Source organism: Lolium rigidum, chromosome 3, assembly GCF_022539505.1.
Source record: "Lolium rigidum isolate FL_2022 chromosome 3, APGP_CSIRO_Lrig_0.1, whole genome shotgun sequence".
In the NCBI taxonomy this organism is placed as follows: domain Eukaryota; kingdom Viridiplantae; phylum Streptophyta; class Magnoliopsida; order Poales; family Poaceae; genus Lolium; species Lolium rigidum.
The window spans coordinates 156,876,166-156,894,216 of record NC_061510.1 but is presented as its reverse complement, the minus strand read 5'-3'; the positions used below and the strand labels follow the sequence as shown (position 1 = coordinate 156,894,216).

At 45.8% G+C, this 18,051-nt stretch overlaps 2 protein-coding genes across 2 annotated transcripts; one reads left to right on the top strand and one right to left on the bottom strand.

Moving 5' to 3' along the window:
• The first annotated feature begins 230 nt into the window (after window positions 1–230).
• LOC124702557 lies at window positions 231–4,386 on the top strand. Its single transcript, XM_047234709.1, has 4 exons — window positions 231–344; window positions 3,108–3,198; window positions 3,275–3,542; window positions 4,006–4,386. The coding sequence occupies exons 2-4, from the start codon at window positions 3,115–3,117 to the stop codon at window positions 4,152–4,154; spliced, it is 501 nt and encodes a 166-aa protein (XP_047090665.1). The 5' UTR covers window positions 231–344; window positions 3,108–3,114; the 3' UTR covers window positions 4,155–4,386.
• Window positions 4,324–6,293, bottom strand: LOC124702558 (metacaspase-1-like). The gene is made up of 5 exons (XM_047234710.1): window positions 5,837–6,293; window positions 5,576–5,661; window positions 5,154–5,487; window positions 4,938–5,058; window positions 4,324–4,852 (listed from the first exon to the last, which is right to left on the bottom strand). The coding sequence occupies exons 1-5, from the start codon at window positions 6,127–6,129 to the stop codon at window positions 4,592–4,594; spliced, it is 1,095 nt and encodes a 364-aa protein (XP_047090666.1). The 5' UTR covers window positions 6,130–6,293; the 3' UTR covers window positions 4,324–4,591.
• Window positions 6,294–18,051: the final 11,758 nt, after the last annotated feature.

Sequence of the window (18,051 nt, the reverse complement as noted above, 5' to 3'; positions counted from 1 at the left end):
TATATGTAAGGCAAAACCGACGTCCACACCTGAGCGAGCGACGCCCTGCCTGTAGTGTACACACGCACGCGCCGGCGCCGCCACACCTCCTCCCTGGACGCAGGATCCTTCTCCTTCTCCCTGTCGCCAGTCTGGCCCGCCCGCAGCTCCCCTCCTCCGTCCAAGGCATCTCCGTTCCCCAGCCGCGGGCCCCGTCCGACGACCCCGCCCCAGCCGCCGGAAGGATCTGTCCGCCCGTTCCCCCTCTACGCCGCCACTGCCCTCCCCTGCCTCCTGCGCGGAACTGCTGCTAGCCTACCTGAGCTACCTCCCTCCGCTGCTCGCCAAGACGCCGGCCGAGGAAGGTAATTGCGCTGCCGTTTGTGGCTTCTCCTTTTCCAGTTACAGCAGCATTATCATTCTTAAGATTTGAACTGAACCCTTGATTTAATGGTTTTGTTATAATTTGTATTTTGTAGATGAAAATATTTTGTTCAACAATACCCAACCAATAAAAATTGAAAATTCCCCAAATTACTTTTATTTTTTTTATCTTGCTCGGTCATGTTTTATCTATTTTGTTAGATCGTTAGCAATTGAGTTCAAATTATACACTCATATGTGCGATCGAATAAAATTTCTATGCTTTGTCATGACGTTTTTTCGGGGTAGCTGTAAACGCTTACTTTTTGACCTGGGGTTTGCTTCAATCCTGGCTCTGCCTGACTGCCTCTGCTTGTTCTGCTCGTTGCTGACTCAAGCCAAGAGTATTGGAAAAGGTTTTCGCAAGTTTTATTGGGGAGTATCGAAGAGTTTTCAAACAGGTTTCGCATTTTTAATGGATGTCATGCATTTTGTTGGGCTTAAGTTAAAGCTAATCTTTTTAAACTACTGCATGAACATTTGTTAATCATCGCCACAGGATAAAAGTTTTTAATCACCTTCAGAGTCTTTGAACACTCAACAATTAGCACAAAGGCTCTGACCACGATCAGTCTAAAAATAGAACTCAAACAAATAGCGTTTTACCGTAATGGAAACCAGACTGAGAGTCATTGGAATCATGGGTTTCTTCTGTGTTGTGCTACTCTCATTAGGTTTTCCAACTTTATTAGATTCATCAATTCTTTTTTCTGTAGGTTGAGGAAACCACTCCCATCTTGTAACCACGCCTGACACATGGCATGTGCATCTGTATTAATACATTGCTTCTATGAAATAAGGTGATTGGCAGGGCCAGACGATAGCAAATATTAATAACACAGGCTAATCAAAATGTCCTATGAACTCGGCAACTGAAGCCGGAGCGAACAAATTTTGGCAATAAACTTTTGTGATGCATTAAGTTACGACAATATACTCTTTGATGCGAATCCTACCGATCAACTAGCTTCAAGAGTTAAGGTCTAAAATCCTACAAAACTTCTTTGAAATTGAATCAAAGTGTTCTTAAGTGGTTCCAGTCGGTAATTTTACTTAGATTAGTTAGCTCCGCTGCTGTGGTTAACCATGTTGCCTGATTTAATCTCGCAAAGTTACTGCATTATTTAATGTGTAGATGATTTACTGAAGAGAAAGTACTTCACATGTATGACGCTTTCTTGAACTAAAGTAGACCTTCCTATAAAATTTCTCATGTTACTCTCTGAGCTTTGAGATTAAGATTGATGCTACAAAACCACCCTCTAGAATTAATCCTAGCCGTCCAGAATAGTTGCCTACCCTGCCTACCCCGCTCACGGGTTGCTGCTTGCTCACCCCAGCTCAGCAGTCCTGTGTGGTCTGGGGGTCTTTGCTGCTGCCACTTCAGCCATCTACTAAAGCTTAGCTTAGCTCTGTTGGCCCTTGCACGGCTTCCAGCAGGTAGGAGAAATGGGCGATGGGCATTACGGGGCTTATCCGCAAAGTTGCGCACAAGTGCAACTGTGCTGTTTTGTCTTCTGTTTTTCTCTGAAATCTGATTGCAAGAGGTAGAATGTAGAAATAGTTACTAATTGCTAGGGTTGCTGTGCTTCAATTGTCCAAGAGGTTTAAAGTTCAGTAACGTGTGGACCATAAAGAGGTTTATGTATTCAATTATGAACAACATAAAAGGAATGGAGGGATTTATGGGGTCAGTGCTGCAGTTTATATTGCCCACTGTATTGCAGAAGAAACAAACTATTACTTGTAGCAGTATGGCACACTTCCTACAAAGAAACAATGCTCACTGCAGTTATATCTGTAGCATATGACCCTGATTAAATGCATCAGCATTACTTAGACGCTATTGGGATGGTAAGAATAGATGTGTTTTAAAGACCCTCATGCTTTGTGTTGAGTATCTTTCGAAAAAACATATGAACCTAAATGGACTAAGAATTTCGACATCTACCAAGTGACATCAGAAAGATACTTTATGCTGCCAATGACTTGATTGATCTGGAATTTTGGTTGAGGGAACTCTGATAAATGATTCATGTTTAGGTTTGAAGTAGATTTTTTGTAAAATAGAAAGAACAATATATTCAGTAGAACTGAGCTGTTTGGTTACAGTTACAATGTGTGGTTGACACAACGTGTTTCAACAACTCCTTGTTAACGATGCTTGAAGTCCTCAACTCTTGCTTGTTGTCCCTTTAATATAGTGAGTAAACATCTTATTCTCCTTTTAATAAGTTGTGCTAGGCTGCTAGCGCAATCTGACTAGCAGCTAATGGCTTGGCTGCCTCTTCTTGTATAACTATTGAATAGAAAAAGTACTCTATGAAGTCACTCGTCTATATGTGCTTATTTCTTAATTCTCATGATAAATTTGTTCTCATTCACGAAAGAGTCCCTTTGGATTTGGAATCTGTTCTGAAAGTAATATAGCTGTATAGCTCAATTTCGCAACAATAAGGAGCTTATTATCAAAAAATTTAAATAGACTGTTTTATCAGGGACAAAATCTTATGCTTTTCTCAACTTGTTGTTTATGTGCGTTCAGCATTTTGTTGGTTCTGTGACACAACTTGCTAATGATTGGAATTTTGGAGCCCTTAAAATTTTGCATGTAACTTTGATTTGTTTTAATGAATAGGATGGAAGATGTTTGTATTCTTAGTAATTTACTTAAATTGTGAACATGAATTGACTTTATTTTGCAGTTTTGTCATGGACCCCAATATGAAGCAGCTTCAAGAGGCTCTGGTTGACATTGAAACTGATGCAGAGCAACTTCTTCTGGCTAGGCATCAGGTATGTATTCCAGCTTCCTTACTCTAGCTTCATCTCATACACCGATATTTATGGTTTGTTCTTCTATGCTGATCAGTTAGTGGAGAATGATAAGATGAGGAATGCTAACAGGGAGGCGCTGACAGCCTTGCGCAAAAGAGCCAGGACAACCAAAACTAGTGTTCCATCTCCCTTTGATGTCATAATGAAAGAGATGGAGGGAACCTCAGGCAAGCAGCTGGTAAAGGAGATATGCCCGACATGTGGAAACCACGACCCCAAAGAACATACCTGGCTAATGTTTCCAGGATCAGATATTTTTGCCCGTGTTCCATTTCATGTAACACACACTATTCTGGAGAAAGGTACCACCACCTTCTCTTATCTTCATTCAGTACATTTTGTTCACTAGTGAAGTAGGCTTGATCCATGCAATGCTTCTGCCATCCTTAAAATCCACAAGAATAATGCTTCCTTGTTTCAAGTTTGTTCCATTCTGTTGATCTAGTCTTATTTACCACACGGTTTCCATAACTTATGTGAAGTAGTGGTTTGAATCCATATTTTTGGTGTAAATGCATTTGTTCGCATGCAAACTGTTAGATTGATTGTTACAGAAGCTCAGGGTTAGCAAACTTAATTCAATACTCATTTACTTATTAGTACCCAATGCTATCTGTTGGCATCAAATTGTTGTGACTATTGCACAAGTCTAGGATTTGCTGTATTTTGTGCAAATGCAAAGCGATGCATGCTGACCTGTGTCTCTAGCCAGCTCCTAAGTAATGATGATTTGCGAGATTCTTATCTCATTTCACAATGGTGCAGATCAAGAACGCCTAGATTATGACACCAAGAAGCTGCAAAGCTTTGTGAAGGAGAAGTCATTCTTGATCTCTGAGAAAGGCGCCCTCGCGGACAAGATCAGCCCTGGCATCGTGAAATCCCTTGTCAGCCTTACAGATAAACCCAAGTAGGCACATTTGGCAGGACCAAGGCGGACAGAGGCGTAATAGAGAATCATGTTGACCTGCTTCAGTCCGCAAGAATATCCCAAGGAAGTATTTTGTTGGGTTCACTGAGTCTGGTAGTAGCAATTGTAATTTTCTTTCTAGGTAGATGTGGTTTGGTTTTGAACTTGTGATGTACTTGTAAATTACCAAGACAGCAAGGCACTTATAATTCCACTGCAGTCCATTATGTTTTCCATGAACAGGGCATACATAGGCGCTTGCCATGTCCAGTCATGATCTCGAGCGATCGTTCTGTCTGAGTGCAGGACGACAGCAACATTAGTAGTAACACAAGCTAATCAAATCACTCTGAAGAGCATAGCCGATCAAGGTCAATCGGGATACACAAGCAGCAGGCGCGCAAACTGCTGGTGATGCTCGATGTGATGCCACTCGGATGCTCAGAGGAGAAAGGGCTTGCGGTAGATGTCGAACACCTCGGAGGAGCAGAGCTGAGGCTCCTGCACGCTGCTGGAAGTGACCATCTTGCGGACGAAGGAGCCGACGCGGCCCGGGAGGAGGCGGCGGCCCATTCCCTGACCGTCGCGGATCGTCCCTCTCATCGCGCTCAGCAGCCGCCCGTACGTCGTCCCTGGCTCCGACTGCACCGCCTTGATGAAGCTGTCCGTCATGGCGCCGATCTCGGCGGACTCGGGGAACCCCTGAACATCACGATAATGGTAGTACATGGATCAATCGGAGAGGGCGAAGCGGAGGTACAGTATTCATGTAGACGCGCGTACGTACGCTAGAATCTGCAGACTTCTGGTCGTCTTTGCAGCCGCTGATGGAGATGGCGAGGCCGCCGCTCGTGCCTTTCGGCTTCTGGGGCTGACGGTTGTGGTTCTCCCACTGCCAGTACCCGGTTCTTGGAGAGAATTTGAACACAGCAAAGATTCGTCAGATTTCTCGTCTACTCTGTAGTCTGTACTTAGAGACTAGCTAGAGATGTTGCATATGTACCTGGAGAGGCGGCAGAGGTAGCGGAGGTCGAGGATGGTGCCGCTGTGGCAGGTGTCGATGATGGCGTGGAGCTTGACGCCGGGGCGGAGCGGGCGGACGATGGTTTCGTTGATCTCGTCGTCCAGGATCTTGCCCTTGTCCTCGAAGTCCAGCGGGCAGAGCGCCTCGTTGTAGCCGTCAACCTCGTCGCCGTTGGTGTCCAGCTTCTGCACGCCGTGGCCGGAGAAGTGGAACACCAGCGAGTCGCCGGCGTCGCAGTCCTCCACCAGCCACCGCATGGCGAGGAGCAGGTTCTCCCTCGTCGGCACCATGTACGGGTCATCGCTCTTCTTTTCTGGCGCAAGCACAAACGCGTCCTCGATCATCAGAATCACTTTTTCGCACCTCTCGACCGCAGTTATAGAATGGATTCTTTGGATTACCGGTGAGCACGAGGATGCAGTTGCTCGGGAAGCCGAACTTGCCGCGGAGAAGGCTCTTCATGGAGTCCACGTCGTTGACCGTGCCCCTGAGCTCAGTGGCGGAGCCAGCAATTCAACCTTGTGTAGTCAATTTACACCTGTGTAGTCAAATACATGTACTTATATGAACTTTTCATTAACTTTCCTATAATTTCTCTTTGTATAGCAAAAAATACTGTGTAGTCACTTGACTACACAGATTATGTGTGGCTCCGCCACTGCCTGAGCTCGTAGTCGGTGCCCGTGTAGCTGACGCCGACGAGGACAGCGCGCTTCTTGCCGCGGGCCACGGGGTAGCCGGCGGGAAGCTCGCGCCTGACGGGGATCAGCGTCCGCGGGGGTGACGGGGGCGCCAGCACCACCGCGTTACCCACGCTGCGGTGCCGCTCGATGCGCGTCACGCGGTGGCAGAGCGCGCACCGGACGCTGGAACTCGACCCGCCGGGCGGCGCCACGAGGCCCGCGCCGCAGTGGCTGCACCACGACGTCGTCCTCGGCGGCCCTGTGTTGCCCATGCCGCCGGTGAACAAGCTCTCGCGTCTTAGCGGCGCGCGCGGGCACAGAGAAAAAACAGGCACAATGTTCTAGAAGCTGCAACGTAATGCGCAACGGTGCATACTGCATAGTGCATAGGGATTGAGATGCCGATTCACGGGACCATCCTGCCTTGAGGCCTGAGAGTTGCAATATGCCAACATGGGGATGGGAGGTAACGCAACGCTTCCTTTATTCCAAGAAGCACTGGTTAATGGCAGGCCCGACCGTTGCTGCTTTCGACGTGTAGTTACCATCAGAATACGATTCATGTCATCTGGATAATATTATGAAGGGTCTTGCACAATCTTCCGTTGTTCCCATGTTTGTCTCTTGGTCGGTCAACGATGTTCCTTTTACATGTCTGTTAAGTGGGAACTGAAATATAGATTTTTTTTTTTTTTGAAATGGGGATCAAAGCCCCATCATGGATCGCATAGGTCGATACAAGAATCAACCATCTAAAAAGAAAAGAGATAACATAGAGAGCGCCATTGCACTGACATGTTAACCTAAGATCAAAACGCCAAGTAAACTAAGTGCATAAACCACGTGCAACCCTCTCGAGCCGTTTGCACCAAGTATCCAAATTCTTGCGCTTCTCCATTGGTTACAGGTAGGACCACATACGAATCAAATAGGTAGCCAGCGGTATAACCTGCATGGAAGATGAATTTTTTTTGCATTGTTAAATATAAAATCATTGCGAGTATTCCAAATTGCCCAAAGTAAATCACATACACAATCTCTAATTTGTGCTTTATCTTTTTTGCACCCCCGCAAACCGATTCCCAAATAAATTTGTGACATTAGTAGGATGGACAATATTAAACGCCAAGTGCACAGCCACGTAACTTTTGCAAAAGGAAAGCAGATAAATATATGTTGAATTGATTCATCTTGATCACAAAACCAACATTTTTTGCTTCCTTGCCAATTCCTTTTCGCCAAATGATCTTTAGTAAGCAGAACTTTTCGGTGCAAGAACCACATAAAAATTCTAATCTTAAGTTGTACTTTCATTTTCCAAATATATTTACGAATGAATTAAGTATGGTCATCCATGTAATCTAGATACAAAGAAAATGTCCGATGCTGTTAACTTCCAAACAAAAACATCCGGCTGTGTGGTTAGCTGAATATTATTTTTTTTTGAAATGGTTAGCTGAATATTAATAAGCTGGCTACAAATTAAGATGAGTCCATCTATATTCCTTGTTAATTTCGATCATTTGCCTAAAAGCTATGTTTAGAGGTGTCTGACCCATACCATTAGCAACTGAAATTTGTTTTCTTTCTACTATGTTGTAGAGGGGCGGATATTATTGAGAAAGAGGTGTATTTCCTAACCACATATCTTTCCAAAAACGAGTTTCTACACCATCACCTATTGTGAAAGAACCTCGTTTAAAGAACCCGTCTTTATCTTTCATAAGGCCCTTCCAGAAAGGGGGGATATTAGGCTTTGCTTTAACCTAGAATAACGATTCAGAATGCAAATATTTATTTTTAATAAATTGTTGCCAAACACCTTGTTTAGCAAGGAGTTTATATAGCCAATTGCTTAATAAAAACCTATTTTTTAATTCAAGCACTTCAAATCCAAGACTGCCTTGATATATGGGACGAGAAATAATGTTCCAATGAGTAAGTCTATACTTCCTCTTATGGCCATCACTTTGCAAAAAAAAAAATTGATCTAAAGTAATCCTATCTTTTCCGCACCCCTTTAGGTATTTTAAAGAAGGATAACATTAACATGGAAAGCTAGTTAAAACTGAAGTGACTAGTACCAGCCGATTACCATATGAAAGCATCGTTCCCACACAATTTGCGAGTTTCCTCTCGAAAAGGTCCTCTATAGACTTCCATTCACTATTGTTAAGCCTACGATGGTGAATGGTAATTCCCAAATATTTGAAGGGAAAAGAACTAGCCTCGCAACCAAAGAGGTTGATATACCCATGTTCAACCTCGTTAGCTATACCGAAACAAACAAAAAAAACTCCACTCTTATGAAAGTTTATTTTCATTCCCGATGATTGCTCGAAGATACCTAGTAGTTTCATTTTTAGCGTTTTTTTCTAAATCATGATCCATAAAAATAATTGTATCATCGTCGTATTGCAAGATGGAAAATTGGAAATAGTGCCATCTACTAAATGAGGTGTTAATCCCTAACCCGACCATCATTCTTTGCGTGCTTAATCAAAATTGCTAATGTATCCGCAATTAGGTTAAAAAACATAGGTGACAGAGGATCACCTTGTCGCAGCCCCTTCTTAGTCTGAAAACAATAACCTACTAGACCATGAATGTGCGCTTTGCCGCGCCTATCTGTCCTAAGGATAACAAGTTGGAAATGTTAAAAGATCATACAGATGGTAAAACTTTTGATAAATTGAAGGGAAAATTTGAAGTGTGAGTAGATTGCGGGTGAGATGTATAGTGAAATATGTCCCGCGCCTCTCCTAATTGTAGTTTGCGTTGTTGGATGGTTCTGATCACTTATTTACAATGCCTTATTTAATCTTGCATTCCTTGACTTAATTTTCTAAAATTGTTGTTTTACCTCATTCTATTACTTTGGGGATCCATGGATGCCGATGTATAGAAAAGTGTAATCAGCTGCAGAGACATTCAAGCGTTTATACAAGCTCTTCGGATGCAAGAACATGAAGGCGCATGTTACCCTGTCCATCCATGTGTAAAGAATAATATGAACATTTGATAGAAATGGATGATAGAAACAGTAGATAAGAATTTAAAGTTTGGAATTATTACGTATATATCATCTTGATGAGACGCGAAGATGGTATTTTGTAAACTATAGTTGAATTGGTTAATTAAACTTCAGAGAAGACGCCTCGATAGAGCCTCAAAAAGTAAGCATGAACCAGTCCAATAAATGAATAAGTAGCAGGCTTATTCTAATTTTGCAGCAATCAATGCATAACCCAAGAGAACCATTGCCATCCATTCGCATAATATATGGCAATTGATGACTTTTTTCCAGCACAATTCCAGTGAGATTAAATATGGCAGGAAGTTAGAGAGTGCTCTTTTATTTGAGAGAAAATGATGCAAATGGAATCATGGAACAACATTATACTTGTTGTAAAGAAGCTTTTATAACTTTTCACAATAGAAAAATAGACCTATCTGTGATTAATTTCTAACAATAGATAGATGAGAGATGACAAACAGAGTCCATGCAACCCATAAGCAAATAAGGCTTTCATAATTGGTAAATTCAAAGCTGGAGCCTTGATATGAGCAATCATCAACAGCTGCAGATACATGAGAATTTTCAAATGATTTCAAGATGCATCTTATGCAATATATATATGTACTTATTTGGAGCAAAGGGTATACCTGATGTGGTGATAATCAAAACTGACCAAAGAGATCTATAATCCAACTTGACATTGTATACCTGAATCATCAATAACTGTGTTGGCAAACAAAACAAAATGCATACAAAGCAGTGAAGCAGAGTAAGAGGCACTTCTTTTTCATAAAAATGGGACAGTAAGAGGCACACAGACGAGGCTCTCAGCTTTGCAGATTTTGGATGACAGCTGCAGACTGGGGAGATGAAAAAAATCCTTTGCCAAATTAGCAAAATAATCCGAGAACACAAATGGTAAAAGAAATAATTGAAGAACATACCAATGGAACATCAGAACGTTTTAACCTCAAAAACCATCATATATAATGTTTCTTGATACCAGGAAACAACAAAGTTGTATTGTCTCAGTATAACTCGATATTATACGTTGGAGCTGTACATCTCAATTTGTGCAAAAGATAAAGAGGAAGTACCTGCGGTTGGCTAGATCAAATACTCAATTGGTGAAGATTTGGTTGCCACTGGCCATCAAGGCAAGCGCTCTGGTAGTCAGATAATAATGTGCTTATGGAGCTAGTGCAATGCAACTAATTACGTGGGCGTGAGCTACTCGCTGGTCTTGCGCTACGGGGAGCATGAAAGGCTAGCTATGCCGAGGTCGTCTGTAGAAGCGAAGCAGTATATAATATCTCAGAAATAAAAGAAGGCAAACGAAACCAATTAACTCGACCACCAACAGCAGTTACCAAATGCCTACCGTCGGCATTCATCGCCATGATTACACCACGCTTCTCGCGCAATTGATTCGCAATTGATAGTCGCTGGAGCAGGTACTTCAGCCGTCCGTCCAAGCTCGTTCAAGGAAATCGCGCATAGGAAGCTAGCGGAGAGGCCCATTGTGGCGACCCTGAAGGTTGGGGCTAGATAAATTCAGATCTTCATTCGGTATAAGCCTAACCTAGATCTCTAGAGTATACAGGGTGAAAATCGGTAACACAACAGTGACTCTAGGACTTAAAGAAATAATACAAGCACATAACTGAGCAAAAAACCAAAATATTACAATGAGAGATTATTGACCTGACAATTCATCAATCAACGAAAGCGAAGTTATGCTATTCTAAATAGCAAGATAATAAAAGGCCTAAGAGATCAGGAGCATAACAACGACGTCCCAGCCCATAGATTCCAGGATGCCACCTGGAAATTCCAATCTACTCGTCGATGTTGACCTAGAAACCACCATTTGTTGGAATGACTTCGTTTGAAACAAAACATGAACAGCTGAGTACAGAGACTCAGCAAGACTTAGTACCACCTGTTAGCAAAGAGGATATGCGAGGCTTTATGTGGAGCTTATTTGCGGAAAGCCGGTTTTCCTTTGTAAACAAGAGGGAGCAGAAGCTCGTCTATTCAGATCATTTTCAAAAAAGGATAAGAGAGTGATATCTCTAGCTCTACTGATCATCATATTGAATCCACCGAATATTTATCATCACCTGAACCTATCAACTAGGATCACCCCCTCGATACCCTGAGAAGGGATCCTTATCACACATTTGTCAAGTTTTACGATTAGGTTCATATCGTTTATGATCACATAATCCATCACCAAATCGTCCGTAACCGTAGACACGACTTTTCGAAAAGATTTAATCCTGCAGGGGTGTACAACTTTACCCACACGCGCCGTACGATATACACTTCCTTGGTGTGCCGACAGAGGGTGGTCGACCGAAACCTTTCCCTTACTTCGCCTATTTCATGAGTCAAACTAACTGGGGAACTCCGTCATCGTAGGTAGCCATTCTCCGAGGCGGTCCCGGTCATTGTGTGTAGGGGATCCAGTTCAATGCCTCCAGCATCCTTCACCCTAGCCACGCCCTATATGATGCACTTTGAAAATCTTTTCCACATTTTCCCCATGCGTATGGCAAATGAAACTCGCAATCTAATTGACACATGGGTAAGCTAGGCAAGTTCGGGCCAAAGGGTTTCCATGGGCTCCGTGTGGCTGTACGCTCAGTCTTAGTTCCGAAGGCGAGAACTCAGGTCCTAGTATCAGCGAGAACGAGTCAAATCACCACATCCCCATGTGGCGGCCCATCCAAACCTTTAAACAAGTTTATTAACATCATCGCTGATCTTACCACATCATCCTGTCAAACTAGGTTCATTCGCAGCTCTGATTCATCAACCGGATGGATCAGAATTCGTCAACTAAACATGGCTAAGCATATTCGATATAACGGCTCTAGCGATGCACACATAGCTCAAACCTAGTGTTGCTGGGAGCAGTGGATCAGAGTATTTAGGCTACAAGGATGGTAAATGCCGATAAAACATATTGGAAACAAATGCAATATGTAGGAACAATAAGTAAAAGCATTTCGAAATCATAATATGAACCAGGCTAGGGCTAGCCTTTGTCCCTGACAAATCAATATGGATCTTCAGAGATCTCATACTTGACTTGTTCGTCGATGGACAAATATTGAGTTGCGTCGTTGTCGATCTTCATCATCTCGGGCTCGTGCTCTATCGATCATGAAGAAGCAAACACTGGAAAGGTAGAACAACAATCAACACATGGCATTGATGCAATGCACATACAAGAATGATGACATGACATGTTAAAGGTATTGAAGTTAACCCTAAGACATCATCAATTTAACTGAGGTTCGACGGAATTAGGGTTAGCAGTTCCGGAGCCTCAGAGGGGTTGATTAAGTTCTTCTAAAACAACTAGGTTCTAAGTTGTTTAACAATGCATGATTTTGCAACCAAAATGTAGATCTCATTTTTCTAATTTTTTTGATATATTATACATATTTTCTGATTTAAAATGAATAAGTTATGAATTTTACAAGTTTTATTCATTTTAAATCATTTCTGAAAATTCTGGAAATTAATAAAATTCTGACAGACTGGACCCACATGTCATGGTTTTAATCTTTTTCTAATTATTTACGAAAATAATAAAATCCAAACAAGGGGCCCCACCTATCATATTATTTTTATTTACCAAAATGAATTTCAGAAAACATTTAAACAAAAATAAAAAGGCTACGGGGTCAACCACGGTGGTCAACCACCTTGTGCTGCCGCCGATGACCATAGCGCGGCGACGCTAGAGGGCGCCCCTGGACGCGCCTGTCCGAGGCGAGCAGGATGGTGGTGGCGCCGTTAGCTGAGGGTGGTCGGAGCATCGCCAGCGGCGATGCCGAGCAGCGGCCGGGGCAGCGTATGTGGTGGGGGCGGACCAGAGGGCTAGAGAGAGGGCCGAGAGCACCTGCGGGTTGAGGAGCTCACCGCGATGCTGATGGTGGCGACGGCGAGCCTCGGGGCGGCCGGAATCGACGCCGACGACCCTCACCGGAGGCGGGGACGGAGGGCCCGATTCGCTCGTCTCCAGGCTTCCCTGCACCTGCGCGTGGACGAGGTAAACGAGGAGAGGCTGGCGGTGCTCAGGGGCCACTCGCCGAAGCTTCGGGTGGCCTGAAACGATGGGGCGCGGCGGTTGCTGGCCGGCTAGGGTTCAGCCTCGAGCGGGAGGAGGCGGAGAGTGTGAGAGAGAGGAAAAGGGGGGCGTCTAGGGTTCGTCCTAGCGGCGGAGAAGGCTTTATTGCCGGTCGGGGGCGGCGGCGGGCATCTATGCGCGCTGCGACCATCGGGCGGCCGGCGAGCTGCCAGGCAGCAGCTTGGTTTCACGGGGGAGATGAAGATTTTGCAGAAAACTTTCTGCTGGGCCGAGTTGGGCTGCTTAGGCCTCTGTTGGGCGGCGCAGAGAGAGGAGGGGAGAGAGGAGAGTTGGGTTGTTGCCCCATAACAGTGGATAGGGGGTTTTCTTCTCTCTTATCTTTTTCTAACTTTTTTTTCAAACTCTTTTGCTCTTTGAAATAGGTTTGAAACTTCAAACTTTCTGAAACTTTCAAAATAACAAATGTACTTCTTAACAAAGCACAAATGTAACATATTTCAGTTTGAAACTTCTGAAACATTTGAGAGGATTTGAATTCAGAGGGTTTTTGCATAACATTAGGGTTTTCCAAGATTATTTGCTTATGCAATTTCCCTAGGAAAATACCATGATGCTCATGATGCACAAACAACCCTAATTAGGTTTAGAAAAAAGGGATGTTACACCCATCCAGATCGAGTCGCGCAGAGGAAACTCCGCCGCAGCCGATACATAAGGGCAGGAGTTGGGTTGTTGAAGGGATCGACTGCACGTACGGTGTGGCCCGATTAATGAGGAGACCACGTCGCTTCGGCTGCCAATTTTTCCACGAGGCCGACGACGCGGATTCTAAAAGGCCTCTAAGCCCATACGAAGACTTACATGGTCTGATTAACCAGAACTCCCCTAGCTCGATCAGGGGAGTAGCCACCCAATAATGATTAGTTGGCCCATTTAGAGCGATTCCACAAAGCGAACCAGGTTCGTGTCCCTGCGGGAAGGATGAGATAACGTGGAGGCAATCTGAACCATTCAAGTGCATGATCGGACGGTTCAGAACATAAAATTGCTATGGTGGCTCCTAGGTCGTTCCATTATATTGTTAACTAATGTCATCATTTACTTTGATACTGTTGACGTCAGAAACCCCCTGGCGGGCAGAGACGGGCAACACGGTAGAGCCGGGAACAACTGGGGCTGCGGCTGGCCCCAGTCCCTCTGAGCGACGGCCCGCAAAGCCTCCTGGTCGCACGCACCGATGTTTATCACAAGGGCGTGCCACCCGACCTATACCTGGTCGGAAGGTGTGGATGATGCCTCGCTTAGTTTCCTGCAGGGCACACACGTAAACGTTAAATACGAGCCTCGATCGGCTCTCGGGTTATCTCGTGAATCGGCTCAAAGAGCCGATCCACCCATGATTCAGACGGGGTGTCCGAATATATGGTGGTCCTGCTTGATCAAGGTAAAGCTAATGAGATCTACGACGATTTAGGGTTTTCACCGCATAATCGGATCATCCTACTCAGGATTGGGCCTCGCGCTCGCGCACGGTGATCGTAAGCCGATCCTAGACAGGGCCTAAAAACCAACACGAGGTTGATCCCCGGAACATCCGTTCTAGGACTAGCAAACGCCACCCTACACGCCGCCGGATCCTCCGACCCCTTGTAAGGCCTAACTATTGCGAGATATTAAACTAATCCTTGTAGAACAAGGAGCAATCGTAACGGATCAGATCTACTAAACTATGATCAAGCGGGTGCCGCCCCTACGCCTAAGATAGGCGTAAGGGCGGCTAGACATGCAAGGGTTGCACTACGAAAGCATGTAATATGAAGAACAATGCTAACCCTAACATGTCTAAGATAACTACGTTGCTCGCCATCAAAAAGGCTTCGATACGAGCAACGCGTGAACAACGTAGGCAGGCTTAGTGCTGCCTAGATCGCAAGATGCGATCTAGGCAGCATGATGCTTACCGGTAGAAACCCTCGAGACGAAGGAGTTGGCGATGCGCCGAGATTTGTTTGTGGTTGAACGTTGGTTGTTGTTTATTCCATAAACCCTAGATACATATTTATAGTCCAGCGGACTTTCTAATGTGGGCGTGCACTAAACCGTGCACGAGATAAACTCTAACTTCTAAACTAAGATGCGATCTAATATGTTACGTATACACGGGCAATTAAGCCCAACTTGGTATAAAAGGCCGATTCACGTATCCCTTCTATATATATTTCTTCAAGCCCATCTTGATCGCGGCCCACCTCTGACTCGGTCAAATTCTGGTGATAACACATGCCCCCCTGGTTTTGGAAATGACATTTCCAAAATCATTATGTTCTTTTTTCGTCGGGTCATGTCGTGGCAGAGCAGAGCTGCCGCAGAATCCCCATCATGATGCCTTGCCCGTTCCACTTCTCCACGTGGCCGTAAAATTTTCCTGTTGGGCAACATCTCCTCGGAAGCTGCTGTGGCATTGAATCTCTCCCATATCCCCTTTATTTAACCGTTCTAAACAGCTTGCGTCTCCTTCGTCCTCCTCGCATTAGCACCAAAAACCCTCTGTGCCGCCATGTCTTCTTCCTCTTCCTCCGAGCTTTCCTACGGGTCCGACTCCTCCCGCGAGACGCCGCCGGAAATTCGTGCCCCGGAAGACTGGGACGAGGAGAGCCATGCCTCCTCCATTTGGTCTGAGGACGACAAGTCCTTGACCAGCGGGGATGAAGATCTTCAGTTCCTCGCCGATGGGGAACGGGAGCCGAAAAGCGAGGACGACCGGTTCTCCGGGACGGCTGCCCCACCTCCGAAGAAGAGGGAGAAGAAGACGACGACGACGACGACTCCCTCGAGGGCTACCCACCGGCGAAGCGCCTCCGCATGTGGTGGGACGACGACGAGCGGCGACGACGAAGACGGGGATGAAGCCCCCGTGGAGGGCTACGGGAGTAGCGACGAGGAGCCCATCGGCAGCAGTGCCGATGAGAGTTCGAGGATGACGATGAGGGCAGTGATGGCCCGTAGATTAGGATCTAATAGTATAGGCCCAGCAGTAGTAGATTGGTCAATAGACCCTTCTTTTGTTCTTCCCTCTTTGAGCAATCGGCTCCCCATTGTAAGAAATCCCAATACTAATGAAGAATTCCCTTAGCTTGATTTCGCCGATTTCTTTCATGCTGAGTTTGTCGATTGTTGGCCTAATCCATGCTTAGTGACTGATGGTAACGCATCAGTTTCATGATAATCTGCGAGACAGGCCAATTTAGCCATCCCTCCAAGCTAGCTGGCTTCCGCCGATGACGATGACACAGCCCGATCATAGTAAGTCGGCGACTTGATCTTTGAGCAGGCGACTTTAAAAGAGCCCCGGAACCGTCTTGGATGCTCAAACCGATGACTGCAGTAACGTAACACCGCTCTCCAAACCAGTTGTGTCGCAGGGCTAGCCGATTCCAACCAAATCGGCTCCCTAGAGCAACGACCTTTAGGGCGAGCTGCCCCCCGAGCCTTAACGAAGGCGAATCAGCCACATGTGCCGACATTAGCCTCAACTCATGACGTAGCCCCCAGCAGAGAACCTTCAAGGTGAGCTGCCCCCCGAGCTTTCTTCAGTTCTTGCCGGCCAGATCGGCTCCTTTCCTTTGGTGGGTCTGATGCGCTCCATCCTTGACCTGATCTGTACGTCCAGGCTGCTCTTGGCCTTTGCCCTCGAAGAGAGGATCCGAGCTCTTACACTACTCCATTGAGGAGTTCTTCCATTAGCGCTCCATTGACCCTCTGATCGTAACAGTTATTCCTCTTGAGTCGATGGCCATGCATCGGCTTTTATATCCTTAAGTCGATGCCTGCTGCATCGGCTGTGCTCGAAAATTTTCGAATCTTCAGGATTTTCGAATTTTCAGAATTTACGGCCGACTAGCGCATCGGCCCCCATATTCCGGTACCCATCACCAAAGGATGAGATGCTTCCGTTGCACATCCTCGTGTTTTGTCCACCTGGGTGCCCCCCCGAGCCGATTCTGTCAAGAGAATTGATGGTATCGGCTCCGTTGGATAACATGTTGAACTCAGGCAGAATGGTGGGTGAGGATAATTTTGGCCGATTGCTGGAATCGGCCTCCACGTTGCTTGCTTGGTGAAGGTTTTGTGATGTCCCTTCATAAATTTTTTGGGGCCGATCACAAGGATCAGCCTCGCCACGTTTGCTTATTGACGCGTTCTTGCTACTCGTTCGGGCCGGTAGACCGAACCAGCCCAATCTCTAACTTTATCATGTTGGTGCGCTTGCTGTCGCCCACCTTGAATGCATCGTGTGATCGTGGAGCGCTAAGCTTTGTTGGAAGAACGAGCACCATGTTTGTGCCAGCCGATGTTTCATCATCGGCTTTCCTTTGCTTGGGGCGCCACTCCATTTTTCGTGGACGACCCTCCTCATCCAGGGTTCGCCGAACCTTCGCAGCCGGATCAGGCCTTGCCTTTCTCAATGTATGCAAGTATAACCTCTCGGCTTCTTCCAGGCCGCGCAATCGTTGAACCCCGCGCTTCGGGAACGGGCTGAGTCCAACGGGGCACCACCTTGGCCGGTGATACTCGTCTTCTTCTTCTCCCTCGTCTTCCGAATCTTCGAGATCTTCCAACCGAGGGGACTCAGCTCGTTTGCCTCGTGGCGGGAGAGGTCCTAAGCGCTCGAACACGGACACGTTGGCTGCCTCCTTCTTCCGGTTGTATTCCGGGCAATTGCCGATTCTTGGCAATCGGCTCATTCCTCGAATCCCAGCGAGTGCCTGAAGAAAGGACAATCCCAGTGCCTGTCCTCGTCGTCTCGCTCCTCTGCCTTTCCCTTGGCACAACGCTCGTGCTCCTCCTCATCGCGATTATGCCGACGATGTCTTCTGGCTTCTATAGCCAGCCGATTTCTTTCATCATCATCGCTGGACCGTCGGCGTTGGTCGTACTGACTCACATACTTGTTGAGGAGGTGATCGAGAGAGAGGTCGCCGATATCTTATGTTCTTCACTTCTCCCTCCTGTTACGTAGCGCTTGCCGTCTTGGCGGAGCCGATCGCGTGGAGCGGCTTCCTCTCGTAT

Excerpts from the sequence above, each read along its gene's own strand:
- LOC124702557 (XM_047234709.1), top strand. The coding sequence starts at position 3,115 with ATGGACCCCAATATGAAGCAGCTTCAAGAGGCTCTGGTTGACATTGAA. Across the intron at positions 3,199-3,274 it reads TTCTTCTGGCTAGGCATCAG|TTAGTGGAGAATGATAAGAT; the intron begins GTATGTATTCCA and ends TATGCTGATCAG. Across the intron at positions 3,543-4,005 it reads ACACACTATTCTGGAGAAAG|ATCAAGAACGCCTAGATTAT; the intron begins GTACCACCACCT and ends ACAATGGTGCAG.
- LOC124702558 (XM_047234710.1), bottom strand. The coding sequence starts at position 6,129 with ATGGGCAACACAGGGCCGCCGAGGACGACGTCGTGGTGCAGCCACTGC. Across the intron at positions 5,059-5,153 it reads TACCTCTGCCGCCTCTCCAG|AACCGGGTACTGGCAGTGGG; the intron begins GTACATATGCAA and ends ATTCTCTCCAAG. Across the intron at positions 4,853-4,937 it reads AGAAGTCTGCAGATTCTAGC|GGGTTCCCCGAGTCCGCCGA; the intron begins GTACGTACGCGC and ends CGTGATGTTCAG.